At 42.5% G+C, this 23,122-nt stretch overlaps 2 protein-coding genes across 4 annotated transcripts in view; both read right to left on the bottom strand.

Moving 5' to 3' along the window:
- The window catches only part of LOC308335323 (cyclin-dependent kinase-like 2), a gene marked incomplete at both ends in the record, with an annotated part of 6,810 nt that extends 261 nt beyond the window's left edge, over positions 1-6,549 (bottom strand). The window contains 5 exons of the mRNA XM_080792341.1: positions 237-376; positions 2,126-2,238; positions 2,673-2,857; positions 4,814-5,008; positions 6,382-6,549. Of these exons, the coding sequence (XP_080648467.1) occupies positions 237-376; positions 2,126-2,238; positions 2,673-2,857; positions 4,814-5,008; positions 6,382-6,549 (801 nt within the window). The remainder of the gene's footprint in view (positions 1-236; positions 377-2,125; positions 2,239-2,672; positions 2,858-4,813; positions 5,009-6,381) is intronic.
- A 3,492-nt stretch (positions 6,550-10,041) lies between these two features.
- On the bottom strand, positions 10,042-22,529 carry txk (TXK tyrosine kinase). Of its 3 annotated transcripts, none has more exons than XM_080792927.1 (16): positions 22,373-22,529; positions 21,410-21,455; positions 21,144-21,240; positions 20,166-20,303; positions 19,883-19,947; positions 19,036-19,095; positions 18,806-18,860; positions 17,968-18,047; positions 17,174-17,298; positions 16,734-16,808; positions 16,322-16,493; positions 13,116-13,332; positions 12,283-12,347; positions 11,852-11,970; positions 10,872-11,029; positions 10,042-10,143 (listed from the first exon to the last, which is right to left on the bottom strand). In XM_080792927.1, exons 1-16 carry the CDS (start codon positions 22,383-22,385, stop codon positions 10,072-10,074), a joined length of 1,557 nt encoding a protein of 518 aa, XP_080649053.1. In that variant the 5' UTR covers positions 22,386-22,529; the 3' UTR covers positions 10,042-10,071. The 3 variants fall into 3 exon arrangements, with proteins under 3 accessions (XP_080649053.1, XP_080649055.1, XP_080649054.1); XM_080792929.1 differs by having other exon boundaries at positions 21,156-21,240; XM_080792928.1 differs by having other exon boundaries at positions 21,410-21,452.
- Between the last annotated feature and the right edge of the window lie 593 nt (positions 22,530-23,122).

The raw sequence follows: 23,122 nt of genomic DNA, 5'->3' as shown, positions 1-23,122 counted from the left end.
TAACCCCCCAGTATAAAACTATGGGGTGTAGTACGTACTCCAAACTATGCCTAACCCTAAACGTATTTCTAAAACAACAACAACAACAACAACAAACAAACAAACAAAAAAAACACACACACAAACACTAGGGTCCTTCGACGTTTCTATTGTGCTGGTTGACACGGCTAGCTCCACTCCTCCTAATCCTCAGTAAAACAAATAGCGGGTCTGTGTGTGTGTGTGCGTGCGTGTACCTGTGCCAGGTCCAGTGCAGTGGGTGTTAGTGTAGGTGCACGGTGCTCCAGGGTCAGTGTGCACGTGGCCTCGGGCAGGCGGACTCCGCTGAACAACGGGTTCCTGTAGAACATCTCCTGGTGACGTGATGTCAGGTTGCCTTCAGTACACACACACACCAGTGGTGGGAAAAGTAGGCTACTCACATTTGTTTTTTACTTAAAGGGATTGTGACATTAACCCATTCTGACCTGAGATCAGATTCATATACGAGGTTTCCACTGGACACACACTTGGTCTGATTATAACCCATTCTGACCTGAGATCAGATTCTAAAAATGTCAGTCGTTCTTCGATTTTTCAAAAATAGCAGACCTACAAGCTTGTAGCGCGCCACTCGGTGGCGCACTATGAGCTTGTAGATCTGCTATTTTTCAATAGCTAAAGCATAGCATGATGCTAACACCAAAATGGGTTCCCTTACGTTTTCTGAGCTTAATTGCACCCAAAAAACCATGAACTTTTAACATTCAGTTAACATTCAGATTTTCTGTGATCTGGGGTTTTCTGGCTCAAACAAGTGCTCTGATTTTCCCGCTGTTTGTGATGTCACAGCCTGTAAATCCTGCATACATGTCAATGGGATTCGCCAGCAGATGTCACTGTTTCCACTGTTTTGCCTGGTTTTCATTGCAGCTCAAAAGGCTTCCAAACCCCAGAGAAAATCCACTGCATGTTCAAAGTTCAGGTTTTTTTTGGCTGTAATTGAGATCATAAAACCTAAAAGAAAATGAAAAATAAAGATAAATGAAAATGAATGTCATGAAACCTTTAAGTTAAAAGTATTAATACTGCAATATCTCTCTAGGTCGTGAAAGACCAGTATTAAAAAATAAGTAAAACAGTATTGGTGCTAAAATGTACTTAAAGTACTAATTATGTGGAATGTCCCATTGTCCTATTTCAAGTTTTCAAAGCTTGTAAATCAGATGTAAAAAATTTCAAACATAAGTTTAGGACCCACTTAATTGACCAGATCACCTAATTATAATTATATTTCTTTGTATCATCTATTATTTTCTCTAATCATGTAAATAACCAAAAATTCTAATCATGTTCTTGTTGTGTTTTTGTTTTGATTTGTTTATGTTTTATATACTGCAATCATGTTTTCTGGATATTCTATATCTCATATACAATAATGTTTCATTTTAATTTATATAGGTAGAGGCCTCGTATAAGCCCCTTGGGCTTTTTTGCCTCAGCCTAGCACCCTACCCTTCTCATACTTATATGTTCACTATGCTGTTTTTTACACTGTGCTGAATAAATAAATACAAATACAAATACAAATGTATGGTTGAAGTGGTTAATGTATGTCCTGTGAATGTGATAATAATCCAAATCTACAAAGTAACTACAGTAGTAACTAAAGTTTTCAAACAAATGCAGTGGAGTAAAAGTACATTATTTTGGATGTAGAGGAGTATAAGTAAAAGTATACATTGGAAATGGGAAATACTGTACTTAAATACTTGTACTTAAGTACAGTACTAAAGTAAATGCACTTAGTTACTTTCCACCACTGCAATTTGTTATTATGCACGAGGGGATAATTGACGGCGAGTAAATAAACCCTGCCAGGGTGATTAAATCCTGATGCCAAGCCAATAAGGGATTTAATCACCCTGCAGCTGTGTAGTAGAATAGGCCCGGTTGACAATAGAACACGATAAAAGGTATAGTAGGTTAAACTTTACAAACAGCAGAATGCAATTACATGTTTAATTTAACGTCGACTCATATTACATCCTTCCGTGCGCGTGTGTGTGTGTGTCTGTGTGTGCGTGCGTGTGTGTGTGTGTGTCTGTGTGTGCGTGCGTGTGTGCGTGCGTGCGTGCACACTTACCAAAGCACCTTACAATGTGGTACAGCTGGTCAAGGTCGGAGTCCCCAGGGAACAGTGGCTCTCCTGTCAACATTTCTATGAACAGACACCCCACTGCCCACACGTCTACTGGTCTACGCACACACACGCACACACACACACACACACACACACACACACACGTGCACAAACACGCACACGCACACGAACACACTTGATTAATCAACCAACAAAACGGACAAATTACTCAATGAATGCGCACACGCACACACCGTAGTAGAATAATAAATACATTAATCAACCAACGCATGCAGTCTTGGTGGACTGATAGCAAGTGGGGACAATGGGCTGTATTTTGCGTGTCTTAAGTACCAGGTCTTATTCCCTAACTTGAGTAAACGAAAAACCTGGAGGCGTGGTCAATGCTCTTTGGCCACTCATAATAGCCAAATGGCATTGCTCACGCCTCCAGGTCTTTAGTTTACTCAAGTTAGGGAATAAGACCAGGTACTTAAGACACGCAAAATACAGCCCAATGAATCAATTACGGACGCGCACACTCACTTACTTGCCATACTTGGTGTCTCCTACCAGCAGTTCGGGCGCTCGGTACCAGCGCGTGGCCACGTAGTCCGTGTACGCGACCACGTCGCCGGGACTGGCCACCGTGCGGGCAAAGCCAAAGTCGCATATCTTGACCACGCCCCCTTGAGAGACCAGGATGTTTTCCGGTTTGATGTCCCGGTGAATCACCTATGATGGAAACACACACACACACACACACACACACACACACACACACACACACACACACAGACACACGCATGCACGCACACACAGAGTAAGATTTGAACTTAATTTCCATTGAGATTATAGCTGAGAGGCATTTCATCCATCATCCCTTCTTGCATACGTGCACGATTATGTAACGCCTGGGATTCAAACCCGGGTCTCCTCCAGTGAACATTGAATACTCCAAATTACAAGTTACAGTTTGGTGCTGTTCGGCTGTTCGTTTACGATGTCACTGTCCCATTTGGTGAACGCCTTGAGGCTATATGTTGGGGGTTGTCTGTGTGAGAGCAAGCTATATATAAGCTGTTGTTTCTTGTCATTCTGGGAGCCAGACTGTGTTTTCCATACATGAACAGGTCATGTAAGTCTTGTCTCCTTACTCGAGTAAAATCCTTATACTCTATAACTCTGACATTTTGTGCTGCCTCATTATTCATTGTTTATGAATTGTCTTTTGAGTATGTGTCCCACAGACTGCCTTTACAATTGTAACCACTAAGCCAAAGGGAATTCAGGGGGATCGAGATAATAAGGGGAGCAGGTCTGCTCATGAGGGGCGCGGGATGCATATAGTGAAACAAAATGCTCACCACAATCCAGGTCTATAGTTGCCTGCGGGCCTGTGTGTGCACGAAATGAGCACGTGGCCACGCACGGCCCGTGAAAATACGCTTGCGTAATCGCCCCCTCAACTTCTCTGCCTCGTCCAAAATGAATGCACGTCTCTCGTTGAAAATGAATTAGGTGCGTCAGTCGCTTTCCCGTCTGAAAAGGCCTTTAGGCGGAGGTTCCAGCAGAGAATCAGAGACTTTTCCCTTTTCCCTTTCCAGCTCTGACTATATGGGGAATCCTGAGGCGTTTCCTGCTGAGAATGTCCGTGGCCTCAGATAGAGATCTATCTGATTAACTAAAACTTTTAAAAGGTTTTTGTTAAAAGGTTAGTTAAGCACCAGGGGGGGGCAGTCAGACAGATATTTTGTGAAGCCACTGAGGAAATCGGGAATTTCCTGAAAGTTCATATAATGGCATGTTGTGGGCGCTGTCATTGGGCCCAAAAAACCCCAACTTCACCTAGGCTGTATTACCTTAATAAACATGGTCATGAATACTTTCTGCTTCCAGTCACTAGTTTAAAGTCTTATTTCTAATGTCATAATATTCTTTTTGGAAAACTATGGTCCCTTTTATAAAAAAATGACCATAAAGTCGCGTATGTTCTGAGGGGCGTGGCTACCGTTACAGTCTACGATCGGGATATTCCCCACCCACTCGAGTCAAAATAAAAACCAACGGAGAAGAAGGGGGGAGGGAAGTCCCGCCTCGTTGTCTGGGCCAGCCAATGGGCCAAGCTGGGCCCAACAAACGGATCTAGAAAGATGGCGATTTACAATACAAGGACTGACAGGCTTCATCTTACGTCCATATCAGACCCGGAGAACACTTTGTCCATATTTTTTTTACAGTCTATGGTTCCAGCAGAGAATCAGAGACCCTTTTCCTTTCCAGCTCTGACTGGGGAATCCTGAGGCGTTTCCTGCTGAGAATGTCTGTGCAGAGAGATCTATCTGATTAACTTAAAGGTTTTTGTTAATTAGTTAGTTTTGACCCTTGCATTGTGATTGGCTGCTTACTAATGAAAGATTAGATGGTACTATTAAGGGTTTTTTGCCTAGAGTTGCACATACAAGAATAATAATTAATGGTTAATCAACTAACAAAGTCTCCAAAACTAATTGATTGTGAGCCGACAGCCCTCGAAAGCCCACGCACACACGCACGCACACACACACACACACACACACACACACACGCACACGCACACGCACACGCACACGCACACGCACACGCACACGCACACGCACACGCACACACACACACACACACACACACACACACACTGAATAATACACGCACATTGTTGTGGTGGCAGAAGGCGACGGCGGTGAGGATCTGGTAGAGGTGTTCTCTGGCGGTCTCGGGTCCCAGTCCGCTGGGGCTGCGCTCCAGCTGGTCCAGGACCGTCTGCTCCAGCAGCTCAAACACCAGGTACCAGCGCCGCCGCCGCTTGCACACCTCCAGCAGGCTCACCAGGTTGTCGTGACGAAGTTGCTGGACGACAGACAGACAAGACAGACAGACGGACAAGACAGACAAGACAGACAGACAAGACAAGACAAGACAAGACAAGACAGACAAGACAGACAGACAAGACAGACAAGACAGACAGACAAGACAGACAAGACAGACAAGACAGACAGACAAGACAGACAAGACAGACAGACAAGACAGACAAGACAGACAAGACAGACAGACAAGACAGACAAGACAGACAGACAAGACAAGACAAGACAAGACAGACAAGACAGACAAGACAGACAAGACAAGACAAGACAGACAAGACAGACAAGACAAGACAAGACAGTGATGAGTGGGAGCCCTGCAGTTACATGAGAGGATTAAATAGTATAATTACTTTAATCCAATTTACTTAAAATCCTCCTGACTTACAGACACTTTGGCGATTTCACCCCTAACCCTAACCCCAGGGGTGCAGTATAACTTAGTTTAGACAGTTTTTTGGTTTAGACTAAGTCATTGGTTTAGACCAGTCATTAGTCCTATACAACTACAACCTATCTCAAACCCTCACCCTACACCTAAAACCAGCTCCCACGGGGGCAGCACACCTAAACCTAACCTTAACCCATGTCTAACCAATGTCTAAACTAAGTATGCACCCCGTGGCCAGTGTCACCTATGAGGAGCTGACTTTGGCCAAAATAAATCACACCCGCGTGAAGTGAGGGACCGTGCTCTATTCATCGTACATCATCGTACATCATCATCAAGAATGGTGGTCCCTTATTGGCCAAGGGTTCCACCGACACACTGTACATATAGCCGATTTGCTCAGACACTTATATATGACTTCAATTCTCCATTCATTGTCAATGGCATTTTTTTATGTTTGTTCAGACAAACACAAACATTAAAGCTGTATATAGGAGGGGCTGGCTCCCCTCAAAAAATTACATAGGCCATTAGTTTAACCCATTTTACGCGGGAACCCATTTTGGTGTCAGCATTATGTTATGCTTTAGCTATTTTTGAAAAATGGAAGAGCGACTGACATACAGTAGAAGACATTATTTAGAATCTGATCTCAGGTCAGAATGGAAAACTGTCAGGATGTAGAAGACATTTTTAGAATCTGATCTCAGGTCAGAATGGGTTAAAAAGGTGACGATTTGAAAACTTGTAGTACTTTAAGTACATTTTGACACTTTTGTACTATACTTGTACAGACATTTTGACACTTTTGTACTATACTTGTACAGACATTTTGACACTTTTGTACTATACTTGTACAGACATTTTGATACTTTTGTACTATACTTGTACAGACATTTTGACACTTTTGTACTATACTTGTACAGACATTTTGATACTTTTGTACTATACTTGTACACAGACTGGTATACCTTCAGGAGTTTAATCTCTCGCAGGGCGATCTTCCTCACCGTCTTGTCGTCGTCAGAGTCCAGGAACTTCTTGACGGCGACCAGGCGTCCCGTGTCTCTATGGCGACACTTCAACACCGTCCCATAGCTCCCCTCGCCCAGGACCCCCAGAGTCTCATACCTGTCCATGCTGACACACACACACACACACACGTTTGTTTTAGACCTTCAACATGACCTTGTTGTTCAGTGAACTGTATATACCACTGTTTCCCAAAAGAGTGGGTCAGGGACCCATCTGTGGGTCGCAGTCTCAGACACATTGTTATGGGTCACTCACGAGTGACTTACACACACACACACACGCGCGCGCACGCACACACACACACACACACACACACACACACACACACACACACACACACACACAGAGACACACACACACACACACACACACATATATATAGGTGCGAAGCGTAGTGTTGTAGATCTGATATTTTCACTAGTTTGGGACCCAGGTGTTGCTCATAACTAATTATTCACTAGAGGTTTGTCACAAAACGAGAACCTATTCTCATAAACAATTAAAATAAACCTATAGCTCATATATAAGGCCACTGCAATCAGCACTTATATGACTAATATAGTGTCAAATCTGCTCATATTTATACATGCTCATAATTTATAAAAGAACAAACTAGTTACTGGTGATGTGTACTTTAACATAAAATGTTACAAATCAGTGCATGGTAGCCTAATCGGTGTCTATGTGTCAAATGTCAATGAATCCATTCTAACTCTGAGAGTGTAGCATATTGTGTACGTGGTTATGTTGTAGGCTACACTCTCAGAGTTAAATGAACACACAATAAACACAATTAATGCTTTAACAAAAAGCACTGATAATCACTTTCTGATTAATTTAAAATGGAGTAAACAAGCCATATAGTGCTTTTCTGGGCAGGCTATCTCAAATCCTCCTAATAGCAGACCTTTGTGTGGAACTGTGCTTTCCTGGAACTGTGCTTATTCTGCAAACTGTTAATGCAATTTTCAATCAGTCAATCAATCAATCAATCAATCAATCAATCAACCAATCAACCGATAGTGACAACAACAGCAGTACAGAATCGTTCACAATCACAAACCTGTTAACAGCGTCCTTGCATCCCATTCCTGCGGAAGAAACTGGAACGCATCCTGATCCTGCAGCCTTCACTCACACACACACGCACGCACACACACACGTGCACACACGCACGCGCAGACCTATGGTGCAGACAGACAGACAGACTGTCTAGACAGACAGACAGACAGACAGACAGACAGAATTCTGTGCCGTTTTAGATGTTTATCTGGAGTAGGTTCGGTTCGGTATCAGACATCTGCTGTCCTTTCATCCAACAACCGTGAACATAAACACGGTGTCCGTTAACACGCTGTGTGTGTGTGTGTGTGTACGTTAGTGTGTGTGTGTGTGTGTGTGTGTGTGTGTGTCCATGCGTGTGTGCATGCGTGCCCCCGCCCACTCTCGTTGTAGGCCTGTGTGTCAACGGAGACGTTGCCCATGGCAACGGCTCAACAACACAAACAACACGTTCGGTTGCTATACTATTTGGGACCATGATGATAGTTTAATTCAAGTATAATCTCTTAATTAGTTGACATTTTGTACTTTTTCCACACAAGTTTACTGTAAACAGCCAGGGTTGAGCAATAGTCTACTGGCATGTTGACAATGCACACATGAGTAATAACAACAACAATAATAATAATAATACATTTAGCTGCATGCAGGCAGCGATAACAGGGGCCAAGGAATGCAGCAGTAAGACATGATATGCAAATATGCACAATAAGCCATGGGAATACTGAACATGAATCTTGAATGCACTTGAGAGAAAGAAGAGCACTTTAAATATAGCTGACCCAAACCTACAGCGGTGGCCGAACGGTTTGCGGAGCGGTCTTGATACCGGAAGGTCGCGACTCGCTAGTTCGTATCCCCGGACCGGCACTTGTCTACCATGAAATGTTCTATGAGCTGGGCCTGGCTGTAAACAAGTTATTGAGCTTATAGTCCAGTTACCCTGGGTAAACATAGTTACTTTGCTTTGCTTTACAAATCGCATGGTCAAAGTAGGTAGGCTACAGTATACGCCAGGTTGTGAGTGTCTGTCGTTTGTATAACAGCCTTGGATGTACATTACATACTATAGGGGGTGTAACGATTATGATAACTGCAATCGAAAGATCTATTTCAATTTCAAGAATCAAAGTATATACCGAAATGTAAACGGCACGATATTGTATATCGTTTGACTTTGTGTATCGTGTCGTTTTGCGATGCCAAACAATCGGCTTTCGAATCATTTTGCGATGCAACATTAATCGCACGCGGGTTTGTCCGTTGTGTGTTCAAATATATTGACCATGTATTTGCCGGAGAATCACTGTGTTTACTTATTTATATCAATATTCATAAATATTCCCTTAAAAGACCAGCACTATATTCACATGTTTCAAAGAGATTTAATTTATTTGCTAAATTGTTACTGTGTCAATTTTGAATTTTGAATCATTGAATCATACTGTATCCTATCGCCATGAATAAACCAATCAACCATGTAGCATGATACAGTACATACTGTATAGTATCGCTTTTAAGTAAATACAATATGCTTTAAGGGTTTTATGGGACTGCACTACACCTATGTCACCAGCAGATGTCAATCACGTTGCATTTACCTCTGCAGTGATCATATCCGTGACAGAAAAGGGAAAACATTCTGACATTACAAGGTGTTCAGTATAGATTTCCACATACAGGATTTTGGAAGTACTGTAACAAACGTGTTCTCTTCATCATCGGAACAATGCCATTTGAATTATTGCCAGTTATAATTTGATAAGTATAATAATAGTATGGAATGCCATAGTTGCCTAGGTGGCATCAGCCTTACAGAAGCTTACAGCAATTGGTTTAAAACGAAGTATTCCGTGATGAACTAGCAAGGATTCACACGTCATCAGCGCCCATACCCTAGGTGGTGTGAGTTTGCATGTTCTGCCCGTGTCCCCTAGGGCAGGTACCCTCACAAAAAACACGTAAATAAGTAAAAAAACAGGATTGGTCTCTATACTGCCTCCCCCTAGTCAGCCATGGGCGTCTGATGGAGGGTAAAGGAACTGGTTGGAATAACGTGTTCCTTCCACGCGCTACGTCCTACGGGGGAAACTCACCCCCTGTCAGGTGATATAAGAAGCGGCCTGCTCACTCCTCATGCATTGAAGGAAGCTCAGTTCGGAGCTCTCCCCAGGTTGGCAGAGGGAGAGGTGCGCCCAGGACTACAGCTTAGGGTTTAGGAAATTGGCTTGGGTTACAAAATTGTGGGATAAAAAAAAAAAAGAATAAAAAAAGATATTTACAAAAAACAAATACAAATAAATTACTCTCTTATCAAAAGGATTTGTTTTATTAGGAAATGTCTTTACAATGTTGCCATGAAAAAACGTATTATGTACATTATCACAATGTTTAAATCAAGACGATACATAATGTATCGTGAGTTTGAGGCACAGCGTGACCTTGTGTGTATGTGTGTGTGTGTGTGTGTGTGTGTGTGTGTGTGTGTGTGTGTGTGTGTGTGTGTGTGTGTGTGCGTGCGTGCGTGCATACAGTACATGCGCGTGTGCGTGTGTGTGTGTCAGTCAGTCTTGTTGTTCTGCGAGTCGTCTGACTTCCGCCAGCAGCTCTGAGAAAGATGGCCGCCCCTCTGCCTTCTACACAACACAGAAAGAAGGAAACGGAGCAGAGAGAAGACTGAGGACATCTTTTATTACAACAGCGGCGATGTGTCCATTGTCTGTTGCTCTAAAATGTGTGACATTTGCTCGGGACACAAACTAGTGAAAACAGCAGATCTACAATCTCACAACGTGGCGCAAGTGAGATTGGAGATTGACAATTATCACTACTATTTATGGAATTTCTTAGATTTCTTTTCTTTTATTTCTTCATGAAATTACTGGAAAAAAATCATTATAATTCATGATTTTCTTTGCTTTTTTGGGAATGTTTTTTGAAAATATTTTGAAATAATAAAAATTCAAAACTAATTTAGGAAATGTGTCCTCGACCCACAAATGGGTCCCGACCCACTGTTTGGGAAACATTTAGAAGTGAACTGAAGTTAGTCAGTCACTAGTCTGGGCATTTCACTACACGAGGCGTGTCAGAAAAGCAAGAAGACTGCGGCCGCCGCGCTCATGACTCAATGCTAATTGAGTAACCGCTTGTGTCACTGTGTTGCGCAACACTTCACAGTTTCACACGCCATTCTGCTATAATAACCACCGAAAACTACAACGTGTGACATGACATTACGCCGTGGTTGATAAGCCACTCACCGCTCACCCCCCGACACATCGCTCTGTTTTTACTCACCTTATCACCTAAAACTATGAATTGGCCTTAATAATAATGCGCCGTGCGTGTGTGCATGTGTTACCTCGTGCCAACACTTGTACATGACACCGTAGACTTGTTGTGAGGCTCGGTGAGGCCGGTAAAGACGCACTCCTCTGGTAATCTCCTCAACCACCTCCTTGTTGGTTTTGCAGCCGAACGGAACGCTTCCCTCGGAGAAGATCTCCCACATCAACACCCCTTTACACACGCACGCACACACACACACACACACACACACACACACACGTATATTTATAAATATCTCTGCTGTCGGGGAGAAACCACCTAACTCCAAAAGACACATTTGTATGGGTCCCTTTATTATTTTTTGTTTACTAGTTTTTAATTATTATTATTTCAAAACATTTTCAAAAAACATTAAAAAAGCTACATTTTTCATGAATTCAAAACAAGTTCAAAGATTTTTATCAGTAATTTCATGAAGAAATCAACGAAAAATCGAAGAAATTCCATGAATTAGAAAACAAAATGTTTAAGAAGTAGTGAAAATAGCCGATCTACAACTTAAGCTCACAGCGCTTGTAGATCGGCTATTTTCACTAGTTTGAGTCCCAGGCGAATATTTCATTTCTGTTTTGGGTCACGGGCTGAAAAGTTTGGGAACCACGCACTGCTGTAGATCAGTGGTACCCAAAGTGGGGTCCGGGGACCCCTAGGGGTCCTTGAGGGAGTTCCAGAGGGTCCCCAGCTAAACAATAGTTAGGAACCAAATGGACCCTTATGGGTCTGTAACTCTGAGAGTGTACATTTGTACACTCTCAGAGTTAAATTAACTTTTGAATTTTACAATAGACATTGGGTGTCCCAGAGATAGAAATACCATTAAATGGGGCACCGTACGTATCCTAATTCAGGTCAAACTGGGGGGGGTCCTTGAAAATAAAATGGTTGAGAATCACTGCTAGGGCCGTAAAACTCCTCTCTTATGGGGGTCTAAGTATTTTCAAATGGGGGGTCCGTGGGCTAATAAATGAGTGTCAATTTTGGGGTCCCACTTACCGTACGACCAGACATCAGACTTGCTGCTGTATTTACAGTAGTGGAGAACTTCAGGCGGTGACCATTTGACAGGGAACTTGGATCCATTAGAGCTGGTGTACTGGTCATCTAACACGTACCTATACGATGGACAACATGTCAGCTATGGGGAAAATCATATGCACTCAAATGTTTTACTTATGTAAAAAATGCTCTGTCACAAGTGAAAAGTCCGGAATTCAAAATTGACTTGAGTAAAAGTACAGTGGAAAGTACTCATTATGCAAAATGTATTTAAAGTATTCAAATACGGTAAATAAAATGTATAAAAAAAATGAAAATAGCATAGAAGCTCAACATACCGGTATATATGCAACAATATACTGATATGTGGTGTGTGTGTGTGTGTGTGTGTGTGTGTGTGTGTGTGTCTCTGTGTCTCTCTTTCATACCTGGTCATTCCAAAGTCGCAGACTTTGACCACGTTGTGTTCATTGACCAGACAGTTCCTGGCTGCCTGCAAGCGTGCATGTGTGTGTGTGTGTGTGTGTGTGTGTGTGTGTGTGTGTGTGTGTGTGTGTGTGTGTGTGAGAGAGAGAGAGAGAGAGAGAGAGAGAGAGAGAGAGAGAGAGAGAGAGAGAGACATTAATATTTTGGAGACAATACACTCTTTAGCTATAGAAATGGCTAAGGATATCATAGTATATGGTACGTAGTATTTTTATCATACCCTGAAGAAGGCATTCTGTTGCCGAAACGTTGGCATAATAAAGGTTTTTTGCATCGTGACTACGAGCTGTGTGACCTTTTTTTCCGTAGTATTTTTAACAATATCAACTGTAAATGTAGTCGACCAACATCGGAGGGAGGTATGATATTTAGCCGACTAAGACTAGACTATAACACTAAAACATTTCAGGTAAAATATATGACTAAAACTTACATTACATTTCATTCAAAAGACTATGACTAAAACTAAATAAAAATGTGCTGAAGGCATGCACGCTGCCACTCAAGCGAACTACCGGCCAATCACAGGACGTCTTTTTCCGGGACTTCCCTTTTACGTTGCCAAAGCAATTAAGTGCCGCTGGGAAAAAGAGGGAGTCGCAGCCTCTGATTGGCCTACCAAACATCCCCTTTCTGTTACGAACCTGGAAGCCCATGCTTCGCAAAGGAATCTCGGGGAAAGCTTTGCCTCCATGTTGCCTTCCCTCAAAGATACAGACGCCCCCCCCCCCAGAGCGCGGAAGAGGCGTCTGTCTATAACCTTTATGTCTCTCACCAGGTCTCTGTGGAGGAACCGGTGCGTCTCCAGGTACTCCATCCCCTCGCACGCGTCCTGGGTCATGGAGATGAGCCACGCCCCCTTCAGGCCCCGCCCCTTCTTCCTCAGGAAGTTGAGCAGGCAGCCGTTCTCCATGAACTCGCACACGATGAGGAGCGGCCGCGAGCGCAGGCACACGCCGTACAGCTGCACCAGCTTACGGTGACACAGCTTCCTGGAGACACAGACACACACACACGCGCACACACGCACACACACACTACTGTAGTATACGATATATACTGGCAATGAGTTGCAGCGTAATACCTCATCTGCACAGGCGAGGAGCGAGCGTTTCCCGACAGCGATGTCGCACGAAAAACTGTGCCGATGTAGATTGTCGGCCGTTGCGTTGCGACGTATAGCCTGAACCAAATCAAATAACCAATAAATAGTAGCGTGTAGTATAGGGCATTCACTTCTAGTCATTTTTGAGTGGTGCAACCACTCCTACAACCAGCAATGTCCGTGTACCTGTGTACCTGTGTAGGTACCTGTGTAGGTACCTGTGTGTGTCTATGAGCACGAGTATGTTACTTATTTATACGAGTAGGGGGCGCCAGAAACAGAGAGAGGGGTAGTGCTGTGTGTCTAATGAGAGAGAGAGAGAGAGAGAGAGAGAGGGGGGGGGGAATTGCACCACTCAGTTCACACGTGTGTGATTTTACTAGTTGACTAGTTTACTAGTAGACTAGTCGACTAGTTGTTTAACCACCTATTATGTAAAAAAAAAAGAACTTTTCTTATCAACTAGTCAACTAGTACCAGCAAGGTCGACTAGTGGATTTACTCGTCGACAAGTAAACTAGCTGGCAGTGCGGATGGGGTGTAAGGCTGCGTGATACTAAAAAAAGCATGCTATAGAGCGTCGCAGTCCCTCCCCCTTTCAGAACAACGAGTGGCCCAGGAAATGAAACCCAATGCATTTTTCCCATATAGGCATTTCTTTAAATATTTTATTTAAAGACCTTTTAAGCGTCGTACGAAGCCAACTCTTGTCGTGACAAATCATGACAACAAACACAATTTTTTCGGGCCAAACAAAGAATTAGAGAGTAGAAGAAAACGGCAGGTTATACAACACTTTTTTTGTTGTTTTTCTTCTTTGTAATTATTTGTTTGGTCCAAAATATTGTGTGTGTTGCCATGATTTGTCACGACACGTACAACGCTTAAAAGGTCTTTGAATAAATAATTTAAGAAATGCCTATGGGGAAACATGCATTGGGATTCATTTCCTGGGCCACTCGTTGTTCTGAAAGGTGGAGGGACTGCGACGCTCTATATAACGTTGTTGAATACCTCGATAACTATATGACTCACGATAAGTACAGAAAAAAAAGTGATATCTAGTTTTAACGTCTTTTTGCTTCATGTTATGTTGAGCAAACAAAAGCCTAAAGACATGTAAAACAAATATCTAGATGGCAATATCTTTATTTAACCAGTGAAAACACATTGAGACAGAAGTCTCTTTAATATAATGCCTCTGAACTTTGACTTTACGTTGCATTATTGCCTAAACGCAATAATAATATTTAGAAAATATTCAGTTGAGAGAAATCAACTTGATTTATACTTCGATCTACACTCCACGGTGGTTTGCTCAATTGGCAAATATACATAATAATATTTATTTACCTCGAAAAATGCTGTTTCTCGCGATATGTACGTAATACGTAATACGTATACCTCGCTACCTCAATACCGCGATGAAGGGAAGGTACATTTTCGATATATATAGTCATGCCTTATTGCAGCGTATCATTGTTTTGAAAGACAATTGAGTTTTTTAAAGAGAAAACATCCATTTCTCTTGTGAGGACCAGGAAAACGATTCTTGTGCGCAGACGGGGACACACACACACACACACACACGTACAGTACGTGTGTGCGTAGGCGCGCATGCGTGTCATGGTTAACGACCCCTTTGTGAAGAATGGAAAGTGCGGTTACAAGAAGTGTGGGAACACACGTACACAAACACAAACACACAAACGCACGCAGGTGTACAATGTTAAAGTTAAATGACCTAGATACGTGTCTTTGTGGTGAAACAAGCCCCCTGTTCTCTCTTCCTGTCAGGCCCAGTCCTCCCACCCCCACAGGCCACACAGCAACACATTTCATACAGTTCTATGTTCTATGTCTTTCTGCCAGTCAGTCTAGTAGTTGAACGTCCTCATCCACTGCATTGCCGATCATCAAAAGATTGGATGAACAATGTATTTTCCAGTGGTGGAAAAAAAGAACTCAAATGTTTTACTTTGGTAAAAGTATCAAGTACTGCAATGTGGAAATTTACTTGGTAACTGTACAAAAGTATTGGTATCAAAATGTACTGACGTTGAAATTTAAAAAAAAGTCTTCTGAAAGAATATATATTCAAAGATTTGTGCCGCATTTTCACGATTTTAAATAAATAGCAGACCTACAAGCTCGAGTGGCAGGCTATGAGCTTGTAGATCTGCTATATTTCAATAGCTAAAGTATAACATAATGCTTAGTTAAAGGACAACTTTAGTTATTTTCAACCACGGTTCATGTTTTAGAGAAAGTAAAATATGAGTGTTCATTTTTTTTCATGTGCTGTTTGCTTTTGTTTTAGGGATTTTAGATGTTTTTGACAGGGGGGCGGGGGCATTCGAGCACGGGGCATGTATTTCTTTACAGAATCTTATAGCGATTTTATTTATTTATTATTTACCATAGTCCTACTAGACCCCAAGAAATTACATCTGGCCACAAAAGATCACAGGATCTACTAACATATTGAGCCTATGACACACACAGTATGGCTTCCCCCCCAGTAGGCCTCCTTCATATTCAGTAGATCCTGTGATCACTCATATTTTACTTTCTCTAATAACAAGTTAACAACCTAAAACATGAACCTTGGTTGAAAAAAACTAAAGTTGTCCTTTAAAAACGCCAAAAGGTTGTCCAGAATGGGTTAAAGTACCACAAAAGTATAAATTACTCATTGTGCAGAGTATCTAATTTCACAACGTTTTCAAATGTATAAACATCTTTGGAAATGTGCGCTGTGCGTTGTTGTGAGCTTGTTTGATATTTTCACTATAGTTTGGGTCCCAGCCAGGCAAAATGTCAAATGTCTCTTTTGGGATCATCAACGGGGCTAATACTTCCTTGCCTTGCCTTACATCATGATTTTGGCCTCCTCTATGAAGTCCTCCTCCAGCATGGCTCCCTCTCTGATGACCTTGATGGCCACTTTGTGCTGAGCTCTCCACTTCCCCAGGCGCACCAGACCAAACTGACCACTGCCCAGCTCCTTCATGAACGTCAGCTCACTGGGGTTGATCTCCCACTTCTCTGGAGGGGGGGGAGAGAGGGAGAGAGAGAGAGAGAGAGAGAGATTGAGATTAAAATTCTTCTAGGAATAACCCCTTGAGATACAGGATCTCGTTTTCGAGGGGGTCCTAAGGACAGCAGTAGGATATACTGTAAACATACAAGTGTGTGTGTGTGTGTGTGTGTGTGTGTGTGTGTGTGTGTGTGTGTGTGTGTGTGTGTGTGTGTGTGTGTGTGTGTGTGTGTGTGTGCGTGCGTTACCTGAACTGAACCCTGCAGTAGCAGGAACACACCTTCCCATGGATCCTACTGGATATCTTAACCTGTTGACTAGACCTGATGCGCACGCACACACACACACGCACACACGTGCGCACACACACACACACACACACACACACACACACACACACACACACACACACACACACACATGACGACGACGCATGACTGAGAGTGTGCAGGTTCTATTCCTCTTCTCTTTCAGTACATTCATGTCGCCTACAAACATTCATGTTGTACCCCCATACGAACAATAACAATATAATGACAAATATAGTCGTGTGTGCATGCATGAAAGTAGACGTGGAACAATTTGTGTTCGTGGGCGTGTGTTTGTGTGTGTGTGTGTGTGTGTGTGTGTGTGTGTGTGTGTGTGTGTGTGTGTGTGTGTGTGTGTGTGTGTGTGTGTGTGCACGTACCTCCAGCATTGTGTGTGTGGTAGTGTATGAGGTCAGGTATAGACTTGTGGAGGTGTTTCTCAGCCAGGTAGAACTGATCACTCTCATTCTGCTTGATCTGGTAGTGTCTGATCCCTCCTGTAATGCTGTAAACACACTTACTTGCTTATCGACACATACAGAGACAAAGACACGCATGCACAACAAATCACGCCATTTAATCACTTCAATTGCCCAGCAGTCGTATCACATGGGGGGGGGGGGGGAACATTCACCAAAACTAGCAGATGGTTGTGAGCTTGATGAACGGTTATTGTTGTGTGTGTTATTGTTGTGCGGACAAGAAAAATAATGCAAGTAGTCAAAAGTTATAAGCTCTTGTCTTCTGGATAGAAGGTCTAAATTATGACCTTTCCTTGTCCACACAACCGTCTGTTGTGTGGACAAGGAAAAAGAATGCAAGTAGTCAAAAGTTAAGCTCTTGTCTTCTGGATAGAAGGTCTAAATTATTACCTTTCCTTGTCCACACAACCTTCTGTTGTGTGGACAAGGAAAAATAACGCAAGTAGTCAAAAGTTAAGCTCTTAATTGTCTTCTGGATAGAAGGTCTAAATTATGACAATGGGCTAGCCATGTAGCCACAAAGCTACAGCTGTAAAGTGTGTACATTTGTATACTGACAAGGTTGAAGGTCTATAATCTTTATGTTTCACTGCTTCTTGTCCTTACTATCATTACTTTAATTGAGACATGAAATTGTTGGGGAATTGTGTGAAAGCGGGCAACCTTCAGGATACTCAAAGTTGTTCTCTCACCCCAGGGTTTTTGCATAGACGGAGACGGTGTAAACGCCATGCTGACTGGAATCTCTCACGATGAAACCCCCGTCTTTATCCTGGAACACACAACCCGCCACTAATTCAACACAGCTGTGATAGGCCTAGGCATTAATACACACTAGCCTGTGGGAATGCCGGCTCTGTTCCCAACACAGGACTTTATCGTTATCCTCAGGACGGTCATGCTGCAAAGTCCTTAATACTTTACAGCGATAGCTTAAGTGAAAATATTTAAACATGATGTAAGCATAATTATAGCTATTCAACGCTGACAGGCCACTAACTCAAGTGAATGAAGGTCCACTGTGTAGTGTGTGCACTTAACCTTCCATTCAAAACCAAACCAATGTGAACTGTATTGCTCTACCAATAGTCATAAAGGAATTCTACCACAGGTCGTTTCGAGGAAGCAATCTGATTGGTTGAAACAGCCTTCTAGCCGTGGGTTAAACCAGCACTGTTCACCACCTAATCAAAACAAAGAATTCAGCTGCTCTGTTCTCCCAGAGCGCTAGCAAACTCGCTGGCTAGGCTAGCTAGTTTCTTGGGAAGGTTGTGGTCGTAGTGACTACATCTGTCATTAAAAATATATATTCTTTCAGCAATTTTAATAGTTTTAAGGGTAACTGTGGTAGAATTGCAATATTACACGAGAGGTGTAATATTGCTTAATTCTACACTCCTCTCAAAGAGCACTTACACGTGGCTGCAATTCGAAACTGGCCACAGTAAAAAGTCAAATTGCCCCCAACAGACAGACAGACAGACAGACAGACAGACAGACAGACAGACAGACAGACAGACAGACAGACACCTCTTGTCTCAGTAGCTGCTCTGCCACTGTTCTGGTGATGTTCTTGCAGTACCACCTGAAGAGATTAAAACAGCAACTTCAATAAACAAAAAAAAACATATTATTTAATACACATTATGTCAACACCGTTGTATATTTGACCTATACCGTACTATTTCATCTCTCCAGTAATATTTACACCAGATGTCTTGCACTTTGACATTTTGAACAGCTAGTGTGGTTCTACTCACCCATTCACTTCTATCTGGTTCTTCTCTGTCACATGGTTACTGGGAATGAAACCTCTATTCCTGGGAGGAGACAGTAACACAGAACGCACTCAAATCACTTATTTGTTTATCCACGTGTAACTCTCTGACAATATACAAGTGCAACCAAATGCACCCATGGTCAGTTTGGTTACATGTGTGCACTCATATTCTTTGTTAAATTAAGTGTTAACTCTGTTAATTCTGTCCCCATTTACAGAACAGCTGGGTAACAATTTCATCCAACCAGGAGAGGGAACTTTCTGACTGGATCGACTGGATGAAATTTCTTTCCCACCTGAAATGTATTTGCTGATTACTAAAAAGCTGTAGAGACTGGGAGATTCCGGTTACTGCACAGACACACTGACTATAGCAATGATTTATATCAGAATATAGAGCTTTACATACAATTTTAACAATATCTTTGTTTTGTTTTAACCATCACTTAGACCACCTTTAAACCCTCAGGATTTTACTGTGCACGGAACACATTATTTCAACGTATATTTCTGTTTTATGAACCTTTTAGTTTATTTATATCTCTAAGGTGATGGACAGATGTTGGGCCAGACTAAAGTTTGACATGCTGGATGCGTGACGAAAGTACAATCCAAAAATCCACTGGCAAATATTTTGCGTCAAACTGCATTGATGCCTCATTCATACATATAGGCCCATGTACAGTAGTATTATGCGTCCGAACCACTTGGCCCCCCGAGGGGTCGGACCCCCTAAAATAAAGAGATGTGTTTTTCTAAAAATCTGCCTCATGGTGGCGCTATAACAGGCAGATGTGAAAAAATAAACGGATCTTAGATCAGCCTACCCATGTGTGTCCTGAGCATTCCACCACAGCTGGTCTTGTTTGTGTAGAATGATGTACTCTTCACCCTGTGGAACGCACGCACGCACACACTTTATCTACTGCATTGCAGTTACAGTGTGAGCACGTTTAACTTGAACAGGTCAAAGTGCAGTACAGGTTAAAACAAAGCAGTGTGTGTGTGTGTGTGTGTGTGTGTGTGTGTGTGTGTGTGTGTGTGTGTGTGTGTGTGTGTGTGTGTGTGTGTGTGTGTGCGTGTGTGTGTGTGTGTGTGCATGCTGCGTACCCGTTTCAGTGTCAGGTCTGTATTCTCTTTGGCTGTGAAGTCGTACATAGCAACCACCCTTAGCAAGCCTTCACCATCATCATTTTCGTAATCCGGTGGAGGGGGAGGGGGGGGTGCTCTCCTGTTGTACTTGTTAGTCTGACACACACACACACACACACACACACACACACACACACACACACACACACACACACAATTGAGTGTTTGAGCAGATGCCCGCCCAGAAGTCTTGCAAGATGAAGATGAGATTTCACCCGTGATTTGTGGAGAGTTTGAGTATTGTGAACAACAGATATGAAAGAAAAGAAAAAAGAAAAGCAATAAAAATAAGTGATTTACTGCAAAATCCCACAAATCAAAGTTATTTATATACAGTAGCACATTTACAATGTACCGAGGTCGAATCCAAAGTGCTGAACAAGAACATATGAATGACGTAAATTAGCAAAAAATTAATTAAGCTAAAGCAAAAAATATATATAAATAAATGAAGCCAAACAACAACATACAGTAGGCCTGTACACATCACACATGGTCAAACAACATTAAAACGCCATGCTCATGCTCCGAGTTGCGCTGGACTTGCGGGATGGAGTTATGAAAATGTTCACTTCATTATATAACATCAGATTAAGGTCAGAAAACGCCTACATATAGTCTGGAATAATTCTCCTTTAACACATTCTGGGCCGGGAACCCCCTTTTGATGTTTTAAACATTATGTCATAATTTAGCTATTGAAAAACAGCAGATCTATACAAGCTCGTATAGCACGCCACTCGGTTGCTTGTATAGGTCTGCTATTTTAGAAAAATCGTGAAAATATTTATTTCAGAAAACTGGAGGATTTAGAAGATTTAAACCTTTATACTATGTTGAGAGAGAGACACACAGAGAGAGAGAGTGTGTGCAGTTCAATGTAAACACACACACACACACACACACACACACACACACACACACACACACACACACCTTGTGTGGTACCCTGTGGGCGTGTCCGGGACGTCTCCTGCTACGAAAGCACAGAGAGGAGGCGTTTCTCTCTACGTTCACACGGGCATTGATGTCCCTGGAAACACGTACATCCACCAATCAGTCAATATATGGATCAATGACTATACAATTATTGATTAACTATCAATCAATAAATCTGTGTGTGTGTGTGTGTGTGTGTGTGTGTGTGTGTGTGTGTGTGTGTGTGTGTGTGTGTGTGTGTGTGCGCGCGCACGCTCGCGTACCTGCTTTGGAATGCACAGCAGCAGCAGCAGAGTGTGGAGTGATCTTCTGAATGGAAGACAAACGAGAAGTCAGCAAGATCAGATATTTTGGAGGACAAAAAAATCAATTTGGGGATCTTTGGCGCGCTAAACGTTTGAGAACTATACTGTGCTAGGCCTATAGGGCACTGGTCATGGATAAATTTTTATGAGTCACGACTTGAGTATAAAAATTCCAATTTATTTTCCTACATAAAAACATAAATAAAAAATACATAATATAAATTACAGGTAACACCTGTTCTCAACCAACAGAGGAGCCCACGAAGGTGACGGTCTTTTGCTAGTCTAGTTTAGTTTTTATTATTTTTTTAGTGTTGTATTGTAATACGGATTAGTCTGGGGCTCAATTCAACAAGGTCAGAAAAATATCAAAAATAGCCGATCTACAATGTTGTGAGCTTGTAGATCGGCCATCTGTCACAGATACATTCTCTATGATCTTAGTCGTGCTGTATAGTTTTAAATACATTTCATGTCAGTTGTTATTTTATGTTATATGGGTATTTTATACCCGCGTTCATGATTTTTGGAGCATGTGACGCTGCGTGTGTGCATGCGTGCGTGCGTGCGTGCGTGTGTGTGTGTGTGTGTGCATGCGTGCCTGCGTGTGTGCACGCGTGCGTGCGCGCGTGTGTGCAGCTCCGTTCGTTTCTGAGTCTGACACACTTTGTTACAAACGCATGGATATACACAAGCTAGGGAATCTGCATCTACACATACACACATACATGCCACAAGTGAGGCCATTATGTTAACCTCATTTGACTTCTGTTTTATATTAACTTATTTTCAAATGTCCCTTTTAGCCTTAATGTGTCTATACACAAATATACGTGCGTGCGTGCGTGTGCGTGTGTGTGTGTGTGTGTGTGTGTGTGTGTGTGTGTGTGTGTGTGTGTGCGTCCGTGCGTGCAATCTTACCTGAATGAATCATGGCTGTCTCTCCTCTCGTCTTTTCTGTTCTTCTCCTTCAGGTCTTCCTCCTCACATCCTCCCCTGCTCTACCGTTCCATCCATCCAGGGCCAGAGAGAGAGAGAGAGAGAGAGAGAGAGATGGAGATTGTACAGCCAGGTCAGTGGAGAGGAGAGCGAGAAGAGTGGGTGCAGAAGGAGGTGGGAATTGACACATACGATACAACAGAGAAGAAAGCTAGGAGTTGGAGGAGGAGTTCAATCATGACACCTGCGAGAAGAGCAAGAAGAGTGTGGGTAAAGGAAGTGTAGAATGAGAGAGAGACAGAGAGAGAAACAGAGAGAGGGAGGGGGTGAGAGAGAAGAAAGGAAGTTACGACGTGAATAAACCACATCCGAGCCTCATAGTGACTGAGTGCACAAGAGGAAAACACGTAGCCCTATACTGTAGTACTGTATACACCTGTGGTTCTCAACCTTTTCAGGCGTGACATGACACCCCCAAAATATAACAGAAGATATTTATTGTATAGTGAAAACAGGAGGTGGCCTATATAGTATAAAGCCCTGACTAAACTATATCTAAAGCCTAAAGGCCAGTCGACTCAAGTCAACACCAATGCATACTCTGTGCAACATGCAACTTCTTGCAACCATTATCCCCAATAATAATAATGGCAGTTGCAATGAGTTGCATTGGTGTGGAATGGCCTTTAAACTGTTCTGTTGCAAGGAGTTGAGACTATATAGCTTCATTGA

The sequence above is a fragment of the Protomyctophum bolini genome, assembly GCF_963924005.1.
Source record: "Protomyctophum bolini genome assembly, chromosome: 20".
Classification (NCBI taxonomy): Eukaryota; Metazoa; Chordata; class Actinopteri; order Myctophiformes; family Myctophidae; genus Protomyctophum; species Protomyctophum bolini.
Note: the sequence above shows the minus strand (reverse complement) of the source record. Positions and strands in the feature narration are given on the sequence as shown.